This window comes from Aphelocoma coerulescens (genome assembly GCF_041296385.1).
Source record: "Aphelocoma coerulescens isolate FSJ_1873_10779 chromosome Z unlocalized genomic scaffold, UR_Acoe_1.0 ChrZ, whole genome shotgun sequence".
NCBI classification, from domain to species: domain Eukaryota; kingdom Metazoa; phylum Chordata; class Aves; order Passeriformes; family Corvidae; genus Aphelocoma; species Aphelocoma coerulescens.
Window position 1 is genome coordinate 38,197,717 of NW_027184085.1, and position 22,809 is coordinate 38,220,525.

At 36.1% G+C, this 22,809-nt stretch overlaps 1 protein-coding gene across 3 annotated transcripts in view; it reads right to left on the reverse strand.

The window, feature by feature from the left end:
• TUT7 (terminal uridylyl transferase 7) overlaps positions 1 to 22,809 on the reverse strand; it is a 34,103-nt gene that overhangs the window by 8,781 nt on the left and 2,513 nt on the right. Inside the window, exons 1-21 of one of the 3 annotated variants that reach the window (XM_069001033.1) lie at positions 20,643 to 22,798; positions 18,479 to 18,654; positions 17,826 to 17,942; positions 16,916 to 17,093; positions 16,327 to 16,415; positions 15,349 to 15,400; positions 13,548 to 13,617; positions 12,560 to 12,686; positions 11,704 to 11,823; positions 9,079 to 9,210; positions 8,169 to 8,349; positions 6,666 to 7,807; positions 6,399 to 6,549; positions 5,631 to 5,717; positions 4,666 to 4,766; positions 4,106 to 4,163; positions 3,283 to 3,386; positions 2,193 to 2,282; positions 1,990 to 2,103; positions 1,810 to 1,887; positions 390 to 567 (exon numbers count right to left, since the gene is read on the reverse strand). In XM_069001033.1, the coding sequence (XP_068857134.1) occupies positions 390 to 567; positions 1,810 to 1,887; positions 1,990 to 2,103; positions 2,193 to 2,282; positions 3,283 to 3,386; positions 4,106 to 4,163; positions 4,666 to 4,766; positions 5,631 to 5,717; positions 6,399 to 6,549; positions 6,666 to 7,807; positions 8,169 to 8,349; positions 9,079 to 9,210; positions 11,704 to 11,823; positions 12,560 to 12,686; positions 13,548 to 13,617; positions 15,349 to 15,400; positions 16,327 to 16,415; positions 16,916 to 17,093; positions 17,826 to 17,942; positions 18,479 to 18,652 (3,343 nt within the window). In that variant the 5' untranslated portion in view covers positions 18,653 to 18,654; positions 20,643 to 22,798. Of the gene's footprint in view, positions 1 to 389; positions 568 to 1,809; positions 1,888 to 1,989; positions 2,104 to 2,192; positions 2,283 to 3,282; positions 3,387 to 4,105; positions 4,164 to 4,665; positions 4,767 to 5,630; positions 5,718 to 6,398; positions 6,550 to 6,665; positions 7,808 to 8,168; positions 8,350 to 9,078; positions 9,211 to 11,703; positions 11,824 to 12,559; positions 12,687 to 13,547; positions 13,618 to 15,348; positions 15,401 to 16,326; positions 16,416 to 16,915; positions 17,094 to 17,825; positions 17,943 to 18,478; positions 18,655 to 18,780; positions 20,174 to 20,642; positions 22,799 to 22,809 lie in introns of those variants that run through there. The other 2 variants (XM_069001034.1, XM_069001032.1) reach the window with 2 other exon arrangements.

The window sequence follows — 22,809 nt, forward strand, 5'->3', positions numbered from 1 at the left end:
ACAAGACTTTTCAAGTTTGCAGGTGGCTTGGTTGTTTACATACTCTGCTACCTCTTCTGTGAGAGAGAAAAGTCTCTCACGGGCTTAGAAAATAGCAAGAAAATCCTTACTAGCAGCATTTTTGTATCTACAGCCAAAAGATTTTGTTAAATTTGTTTTTCTGCCTTTTACTTCATAATAAAAAATATGAGGTTTGCTGTGCAAAAAAAAAAAAACCTTATGAATAATTTTTAGCACTACTGAAACTCAATGACAATTTTGTGATGATTTCAAAACATAAGCAAGTAACAACTTATAATCTAGTAATAGAAAATAAATAAGCCTAGTGAAAAAGCAAAATTTTCATGCTAAAGAAGTTCTGTATATTCCTGTACTTCATATGCTTTTACCTTCAATTACAATATATTTGGAGGTCCACTGCTTCTTGAAAGTTGTAAGCAGACTTTTTCTCCTAATGCAGATGACATGCTCTTTAAAATCAAATTCTTCTGTGTAGAATCGGAGAAGTCCCAGCCACAGTTGCCCAACAGACTCAGTGTTTTTCCCATAGTCTGGCCAAACAACTGACTAAAATGACAAAAATATTGTTACATCCAGTATTACATTAAGCAGAATGATTTTCATAATTTCCGTAATATATTTTCATAATTTATTTTATACAGAAAAGCAATGAAGTTACACTAGAATACTTCCTTTCATAACTGGTATCGATAATACAATATTGGTTTTAAATGGTATATTTTTTATTCTATTAACAACAAAAGCAGACAATTAATAGAACTTCTGGCATTAGGTTTTGCCTCTTAAAAAAAAATTATTACTTCACTTTATGGGTTGTATAAAACAAAATTATTCAATGGAATTAACCAGATATGACCAGATATACAAGTGATAAGAGTTATCTTCACCCAGAGTGACATAAAGAACAATTAATCATCCTTAATACCTTAAAATAATTTTCTGATCTATTTTGTCAGATTTTGGAGTTTATTTTTTCACAGATGAATTACAACCACCCATATTCTAAAAGCTTTCCAACACAGGAATGGGATTTTCAAAACAGCAGCTACTCCACTTCCATTCCTCTATTTGCTCTGGGATAGAGTTAATTTTGTTCTTAGTAGCTGGTATAGTCTGTGTTGTGGATTTAGTCTAAGAATAATGTTGGTAACATTGATAAACCACTGATATTTTAGTTGCTGTTCAGCAACTAAAGCTCCCTAAGTCAAGGACTTTCCAGTTTCCCATGCTCTGGCAGGTGCACAAGAAGATGGGAGGGAGCAGTACCTGAACTGGCCAAAGGGATGTTCCATACCACAGAACATCATGCCCAGTATATAAACTGGGGGGAACTGGCCAGGAGGTACTGCCTGCTGCTGAGGGATGGGCTGGGCATCAGCCAGCAGCTGCTGAGCAGTTGTATTGGGCATTTCTTGTTTCTCTTGGCTTTTAGTCCTCTCTCTCTCTCTCTTTTAATTACCACCATTACTACTTAATGCTACTACTATTATTATCATCATTGTAATAACTGGAAATATGAGGATTATTGTTTTAGTTTGTTTCAATTAATACAGTGTTTTTATTTCAACCCACGAATGTTACTTTTGTTTTTCTTTTTTTTTTTTTATTCACCTTCCTACCAGGGAGGGGGCAGGGGAATGAGAGAGTGGCTGTGTGGTGCTAAGTTGCCAGCTGGGGTTAAACCACAATATTCAACCTTCATATTTGGGAACAATGTCTTTAGAAGGAATTTCTATTTATTTGCCAAGCTACAGGTAACACCTTTTCCAATTAGCCTGATTTACTCACCAACTCCTCTATCTTATCAAAGAAATATACGTTCCAGCCATCAACTAAAATTTCAGGCTTTTTTGGTTCTTTGTAGATCTGAAAGAATAGAACTCATTAGAAGAGCCTTTCATATTCAGCACTGACATTCTTCTGATCAATACTGCATACCGTTACTTGTTTCTTTCTGATATACTTTACCTCTTGAAGAACAGGGATGACTGGTGGATTTCTCTGTTGAAGAAAATAAAGCACCATAAGAGTATATGCATAAGATGACAGGCTACCTCGAGATGCATCTCCAATGTCACACACCTAGAAAAAGAAACATGATTTTTATCTTTCATGGTGATCATTCCTTGCTGCAGGAGCTACTGCTTCTAGAACGTGTGAAACACACTTACCTTTGTAAAGACTTTCATTGTGTAACACAGATATTTTACCCTAGGATCAATAGCTGCATATGATGACAGAAGTCTGGTGTTATGCAAGGCCTGCAGAAATAAGGAAGTAATGTAGAAAATAAAGGAACTCTGAAGTTACGAAGGAAATAAGCTGAAAACATGAAAAACAAAAACTCAAGAAATGCATATGTGAAGCCCTACATAGTAGGAATATATATTGAGAAAGGAAGCATTCAACAATGAGGTTATCACCTCTCTGTTAAAAGCCGATCAACTTCCTTAATCTGTGTGGAAGTGGTACAAAGCAGCATTCACAGAACAATACTTCAAAACAAGAAGCATTAATCTCCTACCACAATTTCAAAATATTTGTTAGAAGGTAATTACTTGAACCAAGAGATTTCAGTCTGGATCTGTAAGAGCTACCAACGGACATACAGAGATGCGCAACTTGAAGGAGAGAACTTTCACACTTAGTGGTTGAGGTATCTTCCTCAAGACTCCCTGTGAGCTCACAAAAAAATCTTCAGAAAGTTTAAAAATTGTCTCTAAGACTTAACATTTCTTTGCTGTTTCAAGCAACAGGGTTTTGAAGTTTAGAGACATTGAAATAAACAAAACCTGTTTTTAAAATGTTTGGCCAAGAACATGTGAATTGTTTGGGGTTTTTTTTGTTAACTCTAGTATGTTACAGTTCAGGCAAGCTGGGTTCAAAACCACTATTTTCAGGTCTCAAGGCTAGGCAAGAGCCATGATGCTAAGTGGAGTCTGAAAAAGCTGAAGTTACATTATTTTGTTTCTCATTTAAGAAAGACTTAAAACACTTAAACACTATTTCTTACTATTACTGAGAACTAATAAATTTTCTTAGGAAAATGACAACTCTAAAGTCACAACTGTGCAGCTGACTCCACTCATAGTCAAACAAGCAAAACCAAAAAGGTGTCTTTGAAATACAAAACTGTAAATATAAAACTGTAATTGGAAACAGTTGATTATTGAACCTCATCCAAACAATCAGTTCAGTCTCAAGAAACAGATCCTCAGTTTTTTGTTACACAACATAAAATAAAAAAGGAGATAACCTTACCAGAGTATTATATAAACTGATGTCTACTTCAAGACCACTTCTGACATGGAAAAATTTGACAATTGGGACTTTAGCAGTTGTTATAGGCAAGACATTTCTTAAACCTAGGATGAAATGTTTTATTACTGAATGGCTACAATACAGTCCTACACAGTATCAAATAATTTCCAATTGTAGCAAAAAGGCTACAAATTAAATCTTAGTTGACACCAAGTTTGTATTTCAGTTATGGTTTATCAGGGATTTTAGCAATTTGTCAAACATGATCAGTCTGCTAAATATAATTTATATAAATGTATGTTTAGCCCCCTCAAAAAATAAAGATCAGTCTAAATAAGAGTATAGAATTTCTTTATAGAGAAATAAGCTTAAGAGAAAAATGATAGTTCATTACAATTCATTGGAGATACACCAAAACAAGCACTATAAAATTCATGATTTCTTGTAGAAAAAACAGGATTCACATTGCAGACTCGTATCAGAATATCTTTTACTATCAACTTGCTGTGCACTGAACATACAAATACATAATTACTAAATTGAAGCCTCAAGTCTTAGATTGTTGTCCTTATGCATGTAGGTTATAAATATACTATCTGTCCAGTTCAGATGTGGTCCTATAACATTATAACCTTGAAGATCTACATATACAAACAAAAATGAATCCAAATGTTCACAATATTTAACCTCACTCTTACCAACATAAGCTCTTTGATATAGTTGTATCTTAATGACTTTCATCTACAGTGCCCCAGAACGTTGTCACTACAGCAAATGAAGTAACAAAACCAGAATCACTTATTTTAATTTTCCAGAAAGTTACCTGACTGTTTCTTGAGAACTTTTGCTAAATCTTCAATAATTCTGATGCAATCAAGTCCCTAAGACATTAAGAAAAAAAGCTGAAAGACGTATCTGCTGCAAGTACTTTAGGCAAACCTTTTATCATGTGCCATTAAGCTTAAAACTGTATAACTGAATGTTTCATACAAAATTATGTGAATACAAGAAATTGTTTCAAAATAGCATATCAACAGTTGATAATATAATGAAAATTTTTAAAAAGCTGATATTAGGCATGAAAGGAGACTGATGTGCTCTGCCATTTTTTCCCATTCCTAGTTGTTTATGCAATAAAAAAAGTTACTTATCTGCACAAATAAAGCTAGAAATGCAGAATTCAGGAGAAAACTGGCTACTTTATTCTTAGACTCATGCCTAAGCCAACAGAAAACACCCCAAAATAATCTGCCTTAGTGGTACCTTAGTATTTTCTTCTGATATTAAAAGCTTTTATAAAATAATTAATTCGTTACACTAGATACACAATATAAGAAAATTTTGCATTTATTCAACCATAAAACCACAGTATTCTCAACCTACCTCAGCAGTTTCCAGACCATCTATTGTCATACAGATATCAAGATCACTTTGTTTGAAGCCAAAGCCATTTTTTGAGGAGCCAAACAAATCCAGCTTGGTTCCTGTAAGGCATGTGTTGTATTACAGCCATATACCAACAAAGAATCTCAAATTATATATATACACAGAATCTCGAATTTTATGTAGCTTCAAACCTCTGCATGTCTTCTAATACAGGCATGAAAACATTATTACATTTCTGTGGTACATGAAAATTTTCTGATCAACTCTGCTTACGAGAAAAGAATCTCTACTACTATTGGTTCAAGTAAGCAGTCTGACAAATCCAGAAACAAGTTACTTTCCAGTAGTGAAAGCATCAGCAGTTAGGTTCAAGCTGACATCTCATTAAAAAAATGCTTTGTACAGAGATTCTCATGGTAAGGGATATACATAGCTTCAGCCAAAAAAATCTTTTTCTAAATTTAAAAGATCATGAACTGAAATCCAGGTGTTACAGGTAAGAACTCCAGAAACAAACAAAGGAAAAAAATCAAATACCTAGGTTCTGCAAATAGGCCAGATGTTCTGCCTACACTTTAAAACATTCCAAGCTCAGTAAGTTTCAGTAGGAAGAACTACAAAAAACTTGTTGCTTGCAAGAGCAGTTACAAAAATAAGTCTAATTAATAAATACACTTAAAATAACAAATATAAAACTATTCCACTTCTGCTTTGTTTTTTTCTTAACTTGCCATTGTTCCTTCCTGCTAATATGTACTATATATGAATAAATAAAAAATCACAGATTTAAAAAAGGCTTAAAAGACTTAGAACAAAAAATAATGAAGTATTGGAATGCTGAGCAACAATATGGGCTAAACATTCAAAACAAGTGTTTATTATACTGAAATGATGTTTTCTTGGAAAACATTCAAGTATGAACAATGAAAAGTATAAATATGAAGTTAGAATGGCTTAATTACCTGGGAAATCCTGTCTAATGAAGATTTCCAAGCTTTGTCTTATATATTCCCGAGCCTGATCCTCTACTATATTTGGAGCAAAATCATCTTTAAAAAAAAAGAAAAAAAGACAAGAATTTAGGCAACTGTTGTGTAGAAAGAGCAAACAGCAAAGATTCTAGTGAAAATAGAGAGGGGTTTACAGTGGGGCAGGGGAAGGGAGAGAGAAAAAGAAAGAGAAAATTCACATGTGAAGGAAAGAAAGCAAGGATGAAGTAGAAGAGAAATACCTGTTCAAAGAAAAACATTAATTAGACAAATAATGCATTTTGTCTGGTCAGAAATGGCGAGAGAGAAAGGAGGAAAGTTGGGTCACTCTGAAAAGAACAAAAGTGGAGAAGTGTTACAAAACAGTATTTTGACAGTATTTTTCCTAGAACACTGAAGTCTTTGTTTACAAAAAACCACAAGTTAAGGAACAGTTAACATAATTCAAATCAGCCAAATATAAAAGGATCAGTCAAAAACTCCACCCAAAATTAGACTCTCAGAAAATATATTTTCCTGTATGAGTAATCAACCAGCCAGTTGGAAGACAAATCTGAACACTTTCTGGTTCTCTAGATACAAATTATTCAGCAGTTCTATTAAAGCCATTACCATTAAGCCAAATCTAAGAGTTGGAGGCAATGTAGCAAATAAACTGTCACCTTATAACACCATTAGTCTGTCATTATTTTTTTCTGATTCTTTTTCTACGGCACAACAATATTCAAAGGAAAAACTTACGGTAACATTGGACACAAACTTGATCTAGAATATCTGAAAACTTGGGTGTCAGTGGTGGCAGTGGGTCAAGCTCAATTTTCTTGAAGTCTTCTGGACAATCATTCTTTAAATGACCTTCCCGTTTGCACAAGCTACATACTACTGTAGGAGACTGCATAAACAAAAAGCAAGATCGGTTTTAAAAACTTAATGAATTTGAGCAACACTTTCATACAACTTCTAACAGAACATAAGCAATATGTTTATGTTCTGATACAGCTTGCTTACCTTGCCCTTTGTAAAAGCTTGTTTACTGAACTGATAAAAAAGTTCAGATTCTAAGCACTGTTCTACTGCTGTGTTCTCTTCAGAATGGCTTCCCTTCTCAGTAAGATATTCTTGACTCAAATTGTTCCTCAGAGGTCCAGCTACATTTTCTTTGAAGTGTTTGTTCTCATATTTACTGGGGATGGAAAAATCATCTTCTTCCTCTGACAGTGCATCATCATCTCCAGATCCAGTATATGTGTTATCTAGTTCACCTCCAGCTCTAATGGTAACACTGCATTCTCTCTGATTGAGAAGACTTGGTGCTTCCTCCTCTTCCTCTTCATCATCTGAGTTAATCATTTGGGATATCTGACTCTGTGCTGAACACAGGAATTTTTGTGGGGATTCATCCAGTTCATCAGTACCTTCAGTGCTACTATCATCATCAATGTCAATCTTATCATCTGTTATACCGCTGCACTCCAACCCAAATTCATCACTCTCTGTAAGTGCAGTGTTTCGAAAACCTTCTAAGTCTGAAGTACATGTCTCTAAATCATGCTCATTCACTGCAACAGGGAGATCTCCACTGTCACTGTCTTCATCAACTGTCTGCTCAGCAGCCAAAATACTATCCCATCGTCTTTTTCTTTGTTCATGTTCTTCCTCTTCTTCCTCTTCATCTTCATTTTCACTCTCTGTCTCTTCACAACTAGGTTTAAAATCCTCATTATCTCCAGAAATAATCTCCTCAATTATACAGTCTGAGTCTTCATGGGTAATTCCCAGATGACTTATATCATCAGCCAATTCTTCTTCTGTGAAACTTTCTGAGCCATCACACAGTCTTGAAGGATCAATTTTATGTTCTTTGCGCATACATGTAGCCTCTGTTATGCAATCTTCTACTATGGCTATGTTTGTTCTACTGTCTAAGTTTTGCAAGTCAGAATCTTCATGCTTTATAGCATCTTTTCCATGGTCCAGCATTTGGGATTTCTCCTCACTTGCATTTGAAGAGGGTATTTTGTTCCATTTTGCACTTTTTTTGTGAGGCAAGGCGAAATACTTGTAAGTTGATCTCAGGCAGTGAAGAATATACTCATACACCAGCTGGCTGTTTAGAGTTCTTGCCACATTCCTTTTGACTGAATATGGGTCTAGAAGAAAGAAGAAGTGAGCCAGCAGTGAAAGAGTTAACTTTTTAAAAAAAGAACACACTTACATCCTTACAGAGTTTGAATTGCTAGTTACTCTTAAACATTGTGTAAGGACACAAGATGTATGAATTGTGCTGAAGACACAATTCTGCTCAAATTTCAAGTTCACTTAATTATTTCTGATAATGTTGAAAATAATACCCAATAGAAATATTAAACTGATTTTTTAAAAAAAATATTCTACTATAATCAGTCCAATACTCAAAATTTCTAAGTTGTAACACAGTACCAATAGCCAAGTCAGCACCTTATAAAAATTAAAGTATAGCTCTTTGAGGTTTGTTGAGACTTATTTATATACCTTCCACAGCAATGCGCTTTTTAGGCCAGTCCTTTGATTCACGAGACACTGGTTCTTTGAGTCGTATGCTAATAACCAAATCAGCCATATTGAACTCCAAAGCATAGAAACGAAGCAGTTCAAGCCAGAGCTGACCAACGGGTGCTGAACACTGCTGACTTAAATCAAATACTAAGGGAACCTGTCAATTACAGAAGAAAACATTAAATAGCATTTAGTTGACAGGCGTTTAACTGTTACACTTCCTTCATTTTATCTGTAACCTAGTATGACAGAACTTATCATTGCTTCTCTACTCCTGCAATTGCAATAAAAACTGCAATTAAAAAGGTGGAAGAGATTGTATAAAACTTGAAAATGAAAGGCTGCAGCAATGGTAAAGACTAGCATCAATAATTAATAACAATTGCTTCTTTAAGTGTTTATGCCGTAATTTATAAATTTCAAAGAAACGTATCTCATCTAACAGGACAGAATGGATTATACAGACTATTTTTTAGCAAAGTCTAGGCTGAATTGTTAACTGGCACAACATGCAATCACATACTGATAACTGTTTCTTACAAAGTTGTTATAACAGAAATAATTTATAAGAACAGTTCAAAGCAAAGAGGAAATATTTTTCATATGCTTAATCTCATTCCAAGAGAAAACTGCTCCAACTCTGTAAACTACATTATCCCTGGTAGATTAAAATTCAGGGTCTTATCAAAGAGTTTGAAATTGTATCTATTTTCCTGCCAGCTCCTTAGTGCCAAGAGCTAAGCACAACAGACCTTGAAGCAAGCAGTCATGCAATCTCTTAGTTCAGCTCATGGTTTTGAAACAAACACAAAACTGAAATTTTGTTCTTCTAAGAACAGCAATGACTGCTAGACTACTACAGAAATAAATATATAAAAGTTCAGACCTTGCCCCTTCTAGGGGAAGTTTCTTGTGGCAAATCAGAATCATCAGCGGGGTTATGCTCCCAAACCACAGCATCATTCTTGACTTCTCTCAGATGAAAATTAGTTAATTTGTTTAATGAGAATCCTCCAATCTAGAGGAAATAAAAAAAAAAAACCCACCATAGAACATCATGTGAACTTTAAATTTTAGTCCTCACATCACAGTAGAACAAAGTTTAAAAACACCTGTTCCAGGTCTAGAATATGTCCCAACCTTTTTCTCTCTCTTCTCCCCAACCTTCTCTACAAACAATTCTCAATGGTCTTGGAAGGGTGTGCTTGTGTCCACACTCAGGAAATATGGACAGTGAGGTGGACTGAAAACTGGATGAATGGCAGATCCCAGAGGGCTGTAATCAGTGGCACAGGGTCTAAACATGGGCCTGTCCCAAGTGGCATTCCCCAAGGGTCAATACTGGGTCAAGTGTTGTTAAATTTGTTCAGCAGTGACTCAGAGGGACAGATGCCTCCTCAGCAGGTCACAGATGACACAAAGCTGGAAGCAGTGGCCAATACCCCAGGATGCAGCCTTGACAGGGTAAGGGAGATGGGCAGAGAAGAACCGTCTGAAGTTCAACAAAAGGAAAAGCAGGGTCCTTCATTCCACTGGGGAGGAATAACCCAAAGCGCCAGCACAGGCTTGGGCTGATCTGCTGGGAAGCAGCTCTGTGGAGAAGGACCTGGGGGCTCCTGGCGGACAACAAGCTGTCCCATGAGCCAGCAGTGTGCCCTGGGGGCCAAGAAGGCCAATGGTGTCCTGGGGTGCATTAGGAAGAGCATTGCCAGCAGGATAAGGGAGGTGATCCTGTCCCTCTACTGTGCCCTGGTGAGGCACATCTGGAGTGCTGTGTCCAGTTCTGGGCGCCTCAGTGCAAGGGAGACATGGAGCTCCTGGAGTGGGTCCAGCAAAGGGCTACAAAGATAATTAAAGGACTAGAGCACTTCTCTTACGAGGAAAGGCTGAGGGAGCTGGGCTTGTTCAGCCTTGAAAAGTGGCAACTCAGAGAGGACCTCATCCATATCTGAGTATCTGAAGGGAGGGTGTCAAGAGGATGGATCCAGGTGGTGCCAAGCAACAGGACAAGAGGCAACGGGCCTCAATTTGGGTCTGACTGAGGTAAAGCTTGCAGCTCTCCCAGTGCTGTGCTTTGGATCAGTAGCTGGAAGGGTGCTGATAACAGACCAGTGTTTTGGCTACTGCTGAGCAGCTTTGCCCCTCTGACATTCCTTCCCCCCACCAAAGGGGATGGGAGTGGGCAAGAGCCTGGGAGGAGATACAACCAGGCCAGCTGACCCAAATCAATCAAATTCCATACCATATGACATCAGCTCAGATATATAAGCTGAGAGAGAGAGAGGAAGGGGGGGGCATTAATGAGGTTCCAATGTTTGCCTTCCAGAGCAACTGTTATGTGTGCTGAAGCCCTGCTTCCTGGGAAGTGCCTGAACATCGCTGCTGATGGGAAACAGAGATTGACGTTTTTTTCCCCTTCAGCTTTAGCACACACAAATCTCTGCTTATTCTTTTTCTTTTACTGTAGTAAAACTGCTTTATCTCACCCTGCTGGCTGCTCTCCATCTTTCTCTTTCCCTGGTCTCAAAGGGAAAGGGAGTGATAGTGACTTAGTGGCACCTGGCACCCAGCCAGGGTCAACCCACTACAGCAGCTTTCCCTGGGAGGGGAAACGGATGCACAGAAAGTTCTCCCTAAATATGAAGAAGACCTTCTTTACTGTGTGGCTGACCAAGCACTGGTACAGAAAATTGTGTGACTCTATGTCATGCAACCTTTTCTTTGCACATTAGACAAGCATAAATATGTATCTTTTAATTACAAGGCCATACACAACAGGACATTTTTCTAATCCAGTTCAGAGAGTGGAGATACTTCCAAATGAGTCAGTAACTTACTACAGAAAATTGTTAACTGCAAGGTTCATGTTATTAATTAGAGGAACTGCAACATGCATGCTAAACATAACAAGAGACTGTAAGTACAAAAATGGGTGCCATGAATGTAACACATAAACGGTGTCCTGGAGAATTGGATTCTGGATCGGCATCCATAATACAATTCCTGACATCAAGATGCATTTCAGTTTCTAAATCCAAGAAATACATGCTCTGAACTCCTAATGCGATCCCTTCAGCAGGTACCACATCAGTGTGCTCCCCGACCATGGTCTATGTTTTGGAGAATTAGATGTCAAATTCCAAGACATTGTTTTGGGATGTAGCTAATGTGGATTGAGTTCTCAAGAGTCGGGAAGAAAGGCTCAAAAAAATGAGGAAGTAAATTGTTGCAAAATGCATTATTCAATGCCCAGCTCTCCTTACTTACAGAAGAGGCAACAGAGCACTTACTTCAATGACTAGGACTGTGAAATGCAGCCTCACAGCTAGGCATACTAAAGTTAAGTGTAGTCATTGAATGATGATGAATTCACAGATGAATTCATATTCTTAATTCCTGCAGGAATGGCTTGCTTACAGCTTGCTCAGAGTAGCATAGAGCTGACAGGTTATATACTACCACAAGTGACTGGTCCTCTCATTCATACTATTCAGCATATTAACACACATACCCACGATCCCAAATAGACAGGTAGAAAAGGCTCTTTCCTCTGTTGTAGAAAGAAAATAACCATTAAAGCGAACACATAAGGTGACAAGCCTCCCTCTTCAGGACGATCAACACAGCACAACTGTAAAAACAAATTGTGCAGTCATTAAAGTTTCAAGTGATACTATGAAAAATGTTGTTTAATTACTGTTCAGAAATCAGTCATATTGAACACTGGCAGGAACTCAGATATCTTTGAGCTCTTATCAGATGGAATTTGTTCTCAAGGCCTGCATATTTACTCCAGTTACTATCATACTACCACAACATTTTCAGTTTAAGAGCCATAGGACACAGACTAGCAAAACAGACAGTATATATATACATATTTTCAAAAATGATAGCTCCTTTTGCATAGATACAGTACAGGTGAAAAGTTGTTCCATTTTTTAAATTAATATTTTAATTGCAGACAAATTTTAGAACAAGTTATGTTAATTCACAAGACTGTTTTCATTGACAATAGAGACAGCTTTTAATTTTTTTGTTTTCATGATGGATTAAGTATATGAGAAACTAGCAATTCCATTTCACATACATTCCTCTGACTAGTTTGGTAACAGAGCAGGATACTTACAGTCTGCATGCCACTGAATGAAGCTTAAAATTCTGCTTTTGAAATTTAGTGGAACATTATCACACACAAATGATAATTATATAATTTATAAAATTTACAATTTATAAAAACTTACATCCTCATTCCAACTCTTTTTTTAAAGGACTGTTTCAACAACTGTTTTCTAAACTATAACTACAGGCATAATATCAAAGTTCATTCAATATTTATTGACAGATAAGGGAATATAAATGACTCTCACCTTTGCCCAGTACCTGAAGGCAATCACTAAAGGTACGATAGTAGGTTCCAGCTTTCCAAGTGTAGCCAAATGGTTTGTTGTCAGACAAGCGTTCTCATTCCCTGCACTCACTTTACAAATAAGGCCACTAAAATCCAAAAAGAAACAAAAGATCTTGGAGGTTTTGTAAGAACACCCATAGGTCAGATAACATCTCACAGAACAGTGTTAGCAGAAGGCTGTGAGGAAAGACTTGACAGCCTCTCAAAGACAGCATCTCTGCATGAAAAGCAGCATGCAATACTAATTTGATTTATGGTTAGGTTGAGAATATATGCATTATAATTTTCTGTACAAGTGTTTTAAGATACAATTCAAATTTAAGTATTTTTTCTAATGATAAGAATTTACTGAGTTGAAAAAGTTATACTATTAATTTACTTCATGAAACAAAAATGTCTTCCCATACGACACCCACCATCAGTTTCTACGCTCTTTTCACAAAACATGAAATATTTTTAAACACTGAAAAATCAAGATAGCAGCAAATAACTGGTAATATTGTTATCAGTAGCTGTTTATAGACTGTTTCATGAATCTTAATTGATATTCATCAAATGGGCAAAATAAAATATTTTTCACTTGTTCTCAAAATGCTAGCAAAGCTAAGCAAACTGTTCTTATCCTTACAGAAATCTATAATTTAATGCGGTATGTACACTACCTATAAGAAAGGAAAGTTTCTGCTTAAGCAATAATCCCAAATGGAAGGGTAAGGGTACATGCTGGAAGCCATAATGGTTGAAGGGGTTGGGAAATACACAGCTGAGGACAGAACAACCCTTACCCTCTTATTCTAGGCTAGGAATGACTTGCCCATGAGTGTTAGTTTGTGTTTCAAGATCCATGGAACTGTAATAATTTAGTACAGAAACGTCATTTATCAGGTGTTGGTAATATAATTTACATTGCTATATACTATTAGAACACACAAAGTGACAACTGAGACCTTTGCTTTTCTCTGCACACCACCACTGGTACTCTAGCATGGAAATCTGCATCAACTTCCGTAAAAGATTCTAAGTGGGAGAGAGAAAAGGAAGAAGCCACATTAAGCATGGTGTTGACAAAAAATATGTTGAACAGGTTGCAACTAGAGGAGTACAGGTAGAATTTCAGCTTCTAATACAATGACTAGTGTTGAGAAAAATAAAGTACATATGATAATTTACAAGAGTGATGGGATTAATTTAAGTGTTTCACATGTGATGGGAAGAATATGGTTTATACAATAAGCACTATTAGGAAAATACTGAGGAAAACCAGAACTTTCAAAATTCATATATACACAGTAGGTACAATTAAGGAAGTATATTTTGGTAAAGAGCTGGGTTCAGCAATTCAGGCATATAGACAGACCAACAACACCTGTGGAACAACGTTAGTGTGAAAAATAAAAAACCAGAGTGTTACATCACTACTATACAAAAAGAAATTTGTTCTCCCTGGTTATCTGACAGTGCTTTATGTAAATGTAGAACAGGTTTGCCTACATGATGTAATGTCCTTTTGCTATGCTTTTTCTATTTTTTTTCTTCTCATTCTTTATATAATTTTTCCAAATATGATTCAACTGCCAGCCACTCTGGTCCTTCCTCTAAGTGGAGTTTATTGATCCAAACTGAATTTATTTTTTGATGCCTCACTGTTTCACTGGCCATGAAGAGAGGAAACTATGAAACCATTTTAGATTCTTAAAAATTCTGAAATGACAAGATTTTTGTGATGTTACTTAGCCAACTGTACACCTAATTTCATTGAAAATTATCTTGCTCTTGCCACTGGAGTACCTCAAACACCTAATGCTTTATCGCTGTATCTTCTCACTCACAGAGAAGACTTTGTACAACATGTTAATGCAAATATTACTTGCTTTTGAGATACACTGGAAATCCTAACTTCTTACAAGATCTGGGTATTCATTCCTCTAATATGACTGAAAAATAACCCCATTCTCAAAGACCATAGGGCTTCAGACGATAATATACACATACAACGATGGTGGGGGTGCCACTGAGAAAATCTAGGTCAGTAAATATACATGTTTTGAACCATATTGTCTAGTTCCCCAACTGAGGGCATAAAGCAAGGCAAGAAAGCAGTGAAGCCACTTTTTGCAATCTGCATTTTAAAAGAACAGATTTTTCAAACCCTCAGCCAATATTTTCATTTTTTTCTTGCCTGCATATGCTTGAATTGGTTTGAGTAAGTGCATTTTTAAAGGATCTTAAACTTTACTTCACTGTATCAATGCACACAGTTACATTTGTTACCTGAAAAAAACCCCATGTGTCTGTAAGCAGTCATCTGTACATGGTCATCACATGCAGTAACAGACACGTGCACATAATTACAGGAGAGAGACCACAATGTTCAAGTATATTACTGGGTTTCTGTTACATGTTAAGGAACTTAGGCTACTTTCTGTACTATGCATGGCTAATAGAGCAGGCTGGGAAGGGAGCAGAGAGTCTCTCTCATGTGTAATGACATCTTCACTTACAATGTAGAAGAAAGCTTCCCACTAGGAATTTCTCACATCATCAAAAACAACAGAACTTTAGCCCTCATAACACTGAACATTAAACCAAAAGTAGTTCTGTCAATGTATTCTTTCCTGCAGTATTTTTCAACCTCATATCTTTCTAAAAAAGAATAGCATGTGGTGTACCTATTCAGCAGAGGTGAAATTCAACAACACTACACAGCAATAGTTTAATGAAATCGAGAAGGCAGCAATTTTTTCTTACCACTGTTCTGCAGACTTTCTTGCACAAGTAAGAGAACGTCTGGTTGAGTCATCTGTCAATAAAAGGAATAAAGCTGGTTTTGTATCAATCACTTGTCAAAAAGGTGATTTTCTACAACTCAGATTTAAAACTGCCTCTAGGTCTACTGGAGTATTATTAAGTTGGATCAAAAGGAACAGGAACTCTGCTTCCTTTGAAGGGAAAAAAATAATCCCGGAGTAATTTTTACTGAAGTTACTTTTACCTCTATCAAAGACTTTGTTATGGTAAGAAAACCCCCACCAACAGAACTACTGTTTCAGTGTGCTTAAATACATCTTCATTCTGACACAGTGGACTTACATCATGTTAAAGACTGGAATGATAGCTTTTTAAAATTATATGCACTTTATGAACTTAGATCACTCTTTGTTTCCTAAAGGAAATGCTAACTCTAACAATGGGACTGCCAAATCAACTATAGCAGGAGTAAGTTTATGTATGGAATCAAGTACTTAATTCCTTTTCAATGTTCAAGCACAAAGACACACAGAAACAACATGACAAATCAAGGCTCCACAAAAAAATAATAACATGGTTTCATGGCTCAAATATAACCTAGTAGTCAAAACGTGCGTGTGTAAATATATCAGTAAAAAACCAGGATCAGTACAGAAACAAGATCACAGAAGTATCATTTATTCCAGCTGTTAGAGAATATAAATAATCATCTGTCTCATAGGACTGCTAGAGTACAGATGTTTTAAGTGTTTTCAGAAGAAGTTTCAATAAAACACAAAGCTGTATTATGCTGCCTAATCACTACTCTTCGGTGAAGAAAGGAATGTTATTTTAAGACCAGACCAGCTCTGTTTTACCCAATGGGCTTTTAGAGAAAGTGTTACTACCACACTAGAAAATACATTTAAAATATAATCTACATGAAGATGCAAACATTCAAAACCATTTACACATACTTAATAAAATGGCCTTACTTACATTGGCAGGAAACTGGGTATCTATGTTTATGTCTGAAGTTTTGAAACCAAATCTGCTACAGGAAGAGCCATACAATCTTAATGAACACTCTGCAACAAAAAGAATTATACTTCATTTACACTATGCCTAACTCTAAGTCTGTAGCTACTTTACAGCATTGTTAATAAATCTTAAACCTACACCTGGTTTTGATAAGCACAAGAAAACCAGAAGGGTCTTCCAATAGCCCAGAACTGTTACTAAATCCTGCCTTCCATGCTGTTGTTGGTAAAGGCTTATCAAGAAGGTCAAATCCTTCCCACATCCTTCTCATCTTCATTGTTTACTTGAGGCTTGTTTGGGTCATGAGCACCATTGTAATTTAATTCTGAAACAGCGTTATATTACTGCATCATGTTGTTCAACAGACTAGTAACTAAACATGCTGTTTTAGAATTTAGAGAGACAAGGTTTTTAATTCAGTTTTCATTTCATAAGCTGTTGGGGATTTTTTTTTGTTTGTTTTCTTTTTTGTTTGTTCAGTTTTTGTTGTTGTTATTTTGTTTTTAAGCTGGCATATCTAACACTTAAAACAAACTGTAAGTAATACCTGGCAATTTTTGACGCAGCAAGTTCTCCATCGTTGTTTTAATGTTAAGCCTTTCTTCTAGATCTTCATTATTTAAGCCAAACTCCTGCACTACATTTTCAATAGCAACACCAATAGCTTGTATCTGGGAAGGCGTTGGAGGAGGAAGAGCAGTCAGCAGTTGTTCTTCTTGCTTTTCCTTTCAAGAAAAAAAGACCAATGTTCAAATGTGTTTCTTGAGTTGCTTAACATGCTAGAATGAATGCCAACAACTCATCCCAAGTAATACCACCACCACCACAGATTTTCCAGCTAATGTAGGTAACTGGAAGCAATAAAGAACTGATACTCCAGGAGGCCTCAGTAACATTCAGAGGTGTATATATACTTGTACTTGGCACGTGAAAAAAAAGTGTCACAAATTCTTTCATCATCTGTGAGGTGTGAAAAGTTAGGAGATAAAGAGGAAGAAACAGGAAATCTGCATATAACATATTTTGTCCACTTCAAGCAGAGAACGTAGAAGATATTAAAAAAAAAAGGTAAAATTGATGTTATGCTGAAAGTTATTTTGATACTTATGCTCAAAACAAATCTATTTCCTTTACATATAAACAAGTCTGTAATACTCCACAAGTGCTTAATTTTTACAGTATTTCTGAACTGAAATATTCACTCTGACATGCAAGTTATCATTGCTAATTCTGCCATACCAACTGTATTTGCATATTGCTACTCCTCATTGCAAAGTTCATGTCCCAAGTTTACTGTTTTTATCAGTATCACTATGTAACAGTTTTTAAAAAAGATTGAAACATGGTAAAAATTAAATGCAGAATGATTTTAAAAGCAGTGCAGTTTCATAATCGTTAGCAGGGTAAGGAAGGCTTAATTAAGCTACAGATTATACTTTTTCTTGTGCTTAACTCACCTTTACGATTTTCTTGTGTCTTTTGTCTTTAATATGCTTATGAGCAAAAGCCACTGACTCAATCAAAACATCACACAGTTTGCAGGTATATTTTGCTGATGGGTAGTTTCGAGGTTGCTAAAATAAAGACAGTAAAAAACTCCCTAAAATATATAAAGATATTACTTTCACTTCACTCAATACCCTTGCTAAGTTGAATGACTAACTTTAAAATCTACACCCACTCAGTTCAGCTTCCCTAACTCCCTATGTGCCATCAAAAAGTTTGCACATCAAATGTAATGTCAGAAGAATGATACCATGTCAATCACACCCAACACCCTATCTTTTACAGGCGAAAATACCCAATGCCCATGGAAGAGTCTATTAATTGAACAAACAACTATTCCAGCATTTTAACTAAGATTTGTTATTATTTCATGAACTAAAGAAGCCATTTTTTGAGCTTGAACTGTTATACTGTAGAAAAAAATGCCCAAAAGATAACCCATCTTCTTTTTATAATTCATTAACAGCAATACCGTTATTTAAATTCTGTAACTAAACTTTCTAGCTACAATCAGAGATACTGCTCAAGGTCTACCCTCTACAATGTATTTACAGGAAAAAAATAAATAGGAGAGGTCTATCTATACATGTAAAGACAGTGGCACCTTCTTCAGTCTATAAATGTAGTCTCGCTTCAATCGTTCTTCAGCTTGCTGCAGCCCCAGAAGTTCTTTTGCTGACAGCACAGATTCATCTATGACTGGACCATCCACTTCATCATGATCATACTCATCTTTCCTAGTTCTTCTCGATCTTCTTGGTTTTCTAAGCTTCTTCATTTCTTATAAAGAGTTATGAGAGCAAATGTGTCAATGTGTCAAGTAACTTCAGAGTGCCCCACAGCCTTTTAAAATTTTTTTTCCTTAATTAACATTCTACTTATATAAGAGTCAAAGAATTCACCTACCTGGTATGGTTTCACAATCTGTTCTGTGCAAGTCTGATAATAGTAAGTGTGTATTAGTATCATTACCTAGTACCTTTGTCCCAAACTACTAATAAATCAACTAATTTGTTCCTCTGAAGACAATGACCTTATTTAGATACCTTTGTTAAAACTAGCAAAAAAAAAAAATAGAACTAAATAGAATTTATATACCTGTATGCCATTATAATGAAAAGACAGAATATACTGAAAGGTTTCAGGATTCCTGGTCAGGCTTTTTTAGGCTACTAAGTTAGACTACAAGTATGACAGAATTAAAAAGTGTAGGCCAATTTGAATGACTTATAAGAGCTAGCAGCACTATGATATGGCACTGTCATGGCATAGCTCACATTTGACATTTTATTAACAAGGGATGATTACCAGTAATAATCTAATTTGCGTCTCAGTTAAGCCAGTACGTGGATCAGTACTAACTCCACAACATTAAATAAGCAAGTGAAAAAAAGTAAGCACCACTGCTGACTACACAGACTAAAGAATGGACTTGCTAAGTATGTGCATATTGCGTAATAAACTGTCATAATAACTGTAACACTGTCATAATAATAATGCTTAAAAAACTTCTTGTGTTTACAGAAAAACTTCTGGAACAAATTAATGTAGATGCCACTTCTACTTTAAAGCAAATTTTGTCATCATTCTGAAGCAGAAGTTGCTATTGGCCCAAAGCCAATACCTGTAAAAACCATCTCAGGAATAAATATACACAGGTCAGATTTTCACACATGACTTCAGATCACATCTTGCCTTTCACTTGTACAGCTATGCAGGATGTACAGCATGGAATTTCTAAAGTTCCCTTCTTCTAAGAAAGTTTATGCAACTTCCCTAGACTCCCAAACTTTTATCATAGCATGAGGCTGTAATTTGTAATAAAAAGACCAAAAAAAAAAAACCCAGATAAACTGCTCTGCCAAACACATTTATGGAGTTTCTTTCCAATTGGCAAAAGGGAAACAACACAGTTGCGTATTTGTAACCAGTTATTTGATTCAGTTCACTAAGCAGCACACACGTGTTAGTGGTGTAAACAGTATCAGGACAAAAATGGTAATGTAATAATTTCTTTCTTTCAGCAACAGCACAAGTTTAAGCTGGAATAAAGAGAATTTAGGCTTAACAGGTTGCAAAAGCAGTACTCCCAAGGAATCAAGGAAACAAAAACAAAAGTCTGAGCTTCTGAACCTTCCCCATACCCTCCATTTTTGCTCTGACACTTCTGCTCAAATTCCTAAGATGTGCCACATCTATTTGACTACATTTTTAACTAATCAGTGTAGACAGAACCTGAAGGTGCATTAATGTCTTCACAGAAAAGCCTCTGACAACTACCTACTTATCAATTATTTCTGTAGCCAACAAATAACTTTAAAAAAAAGTTATAAATTAAAAGAAGACTTCCTAAAAAAAAATCACAAATTTAAAAAGTACTTCTGGTAGGTACAGGAGTGACAATCTAATTATAAGTTCATGATTAAATGAAGAACTAAAGACAAGTTAAAGCTCTTGCAGACAAAACAGTGTCTCAGATATTTGGTAAACTCCATATAAGCTACAATAAAAAAGACATGAAGGTAATGAAAAGGACAACTGCACAAAGTATTTCAAGTAAATCCTAAAAGAAACAATTTCAGTGATTTTGCTACTTGACACAGAACTTCTGAAGGAACCTCAAGATGTGAGCTATGCCATGCCAGTGCTTCACAGCAGGATGAAATGAACTCTGTCAGATCTGAGCAATGCTCAGCTAACCTGCTCTTAAAGGCCTTCAGGTACCTTTTCCATGAGCTGCCCAGACAACGTCTCCAGAACTTCCCTACCTTTATCTTTAGAAACTCTAAACGTTGCCCTTCATTCCTCATCTGAACCTTTCTTGCTCAATTTTAGTCCCATTGCTTTGTGTTCCATCTACTGGAAAAAAATAAGATAGTTTACTACATCAGTTTTTTATGGCCATCCTAGACAGAGGAAGATTGTAACTATGCCTCCCTATGCTTTTCATTTTGCAGAAAGATTGGGGATTGTTCACAGTTTGAACAGCTTCTGTTTCCTATGTGTCTTCACAATCTTCTTGCTTTTGTTTGGACAGCTTCCCTTTTATTCAAACAAGTGGGGTACCAAAACTGGATGGAGAACTGCAACTGAGTTTAAAGACTGAGAAAAAGGGGTACTTCAGGCTGTGAGTCTTTTCTCATGCCTCACAACCCCATGATAATAACTACTCATTATCATCTTCTGATTCACTATCATTTCAGATTCTTCTCTGAAAAGAATATTATGTTATACTAAGTTTTCCTCCTTTATTTTCACAGTTGATATTCCTACTTAAACAATGGCATTTACACATCCTTTGTATTCCATTCTATATGTAGGTCATTCCTCCAATTGTGCAAAGTTACTTCAATTGACCTTCCTGCTTTTCTGCATTCCATTCCTACCAGCTCCACAGCATATTCAATTTTCAGAGCACACAATGAATAAGTGTGGTGTCTTCATTCATCGTTAGAGTTGTATAATAAACATTGAATGGAATTGAATCCTCACTCACTAGATGTTCGCTCACTACTTTCTTTAACTGACAAAATCTTTAGTAGTTTCTGAGTATAGTTACCTAATCAGTTCTGCAGGTCTCTTACATTAATTTAATCCAGATAATTTTCCACTAGTTTACTTACAGAACTGTCATATAAGAGTATCTAAAGTAGTACAGTACTAGTACCAGCAATATCTACCAGCTGCCTTTCCCATGTCCACAGGGGACTGATAACTATTTTAAAGAAATAAATTAGGGCTTGGCATATCTTTTCCTTAACAAATCCATACTTAACTACTACTTATCTTTGTTACCTTTCAGTATATTACATTATGTGCTCCAAAATTGGCTCCCAAGATTAAAGTTGCACACCAATTATTTTAATTCCACTTGCAGTTTCCTGTAATCAGTAGCTCACTTTCCCAAAGTTCTCAAGTATGATTGCCAATTGTTACAAGTATCTATTTCAGTGAGTTACTGAAGTTGAAGAAAAAAGTTCATTACATCAAGTAAACTGAAGAAAAACCTTATGAAAACACTCTGCTCTCTCCTCATGTGAGGTTGAGCCGTGTGCAACTTACTTCTAACAATGAGAGACACTGGGCACCTGTTCACAGTTTATCTTTCCAGTTACAGCTACTATCAAAGGAAAGGACATTTAATTCCTGGGCTTCCAGGTACCAACCAGCAGTAGCTTTTTTTCTCAGCAGAGAGTCTGATCACTACTGTCTTTGGCTCCCACTCTTAACCAAAACAATACAGGTTTCTTGTCAACCGGTGTTCCACGTTAGCAGCACCACATCCATGCTTTAGTCTTTCTTATTTTATGTAGTTATATTCTCTTTATTCTTTGAAGTTCCCTTTTTCTGCTTTACTTGCATTAAATGAAAATATTATGGTATCGATCACTTAACCATCTCTAAGCCAGTCCTTCCTCACATTTCAATGCTTTGGGTTTGTATGCTCATTATTAGTACTAACTGCCCACAGGGAAGTTCCATATGTATGGGAACTAGATTTGTGTTATTGCTGTACTAAGTTCTCAAAATACTTACATGGCATTGTTTTCAATCTTCATTAAGACACATCTTTAAAGACCTCATTGGTAGCTCCAAAAATCTTACCCTATTATCAGCTTAATTGAAAGATCCCCTACCAGCCATGACAGATTACATCAAACTGTACAGGGAAAACTGCAAACAGGGACACTACACAGATGCTGCAACCTACCTACTTCTACCACTTACAAACCAAACTACAAAGACAACACAGTCTGTAAAACAATTGCTGTAACAATTTGTCTAAAGTGCTACAAGTACAGTGCAGTCAATAGTTTGCAATACAGGCGAGAACAAAAATGCTTTTTTGCTTTAATAGTGAATCTTGAAATTTTACTTTTCAGTAGCACGTGTAGGAAGCTACTTTACTGGATAGCTATGTAAAAACAAACACAC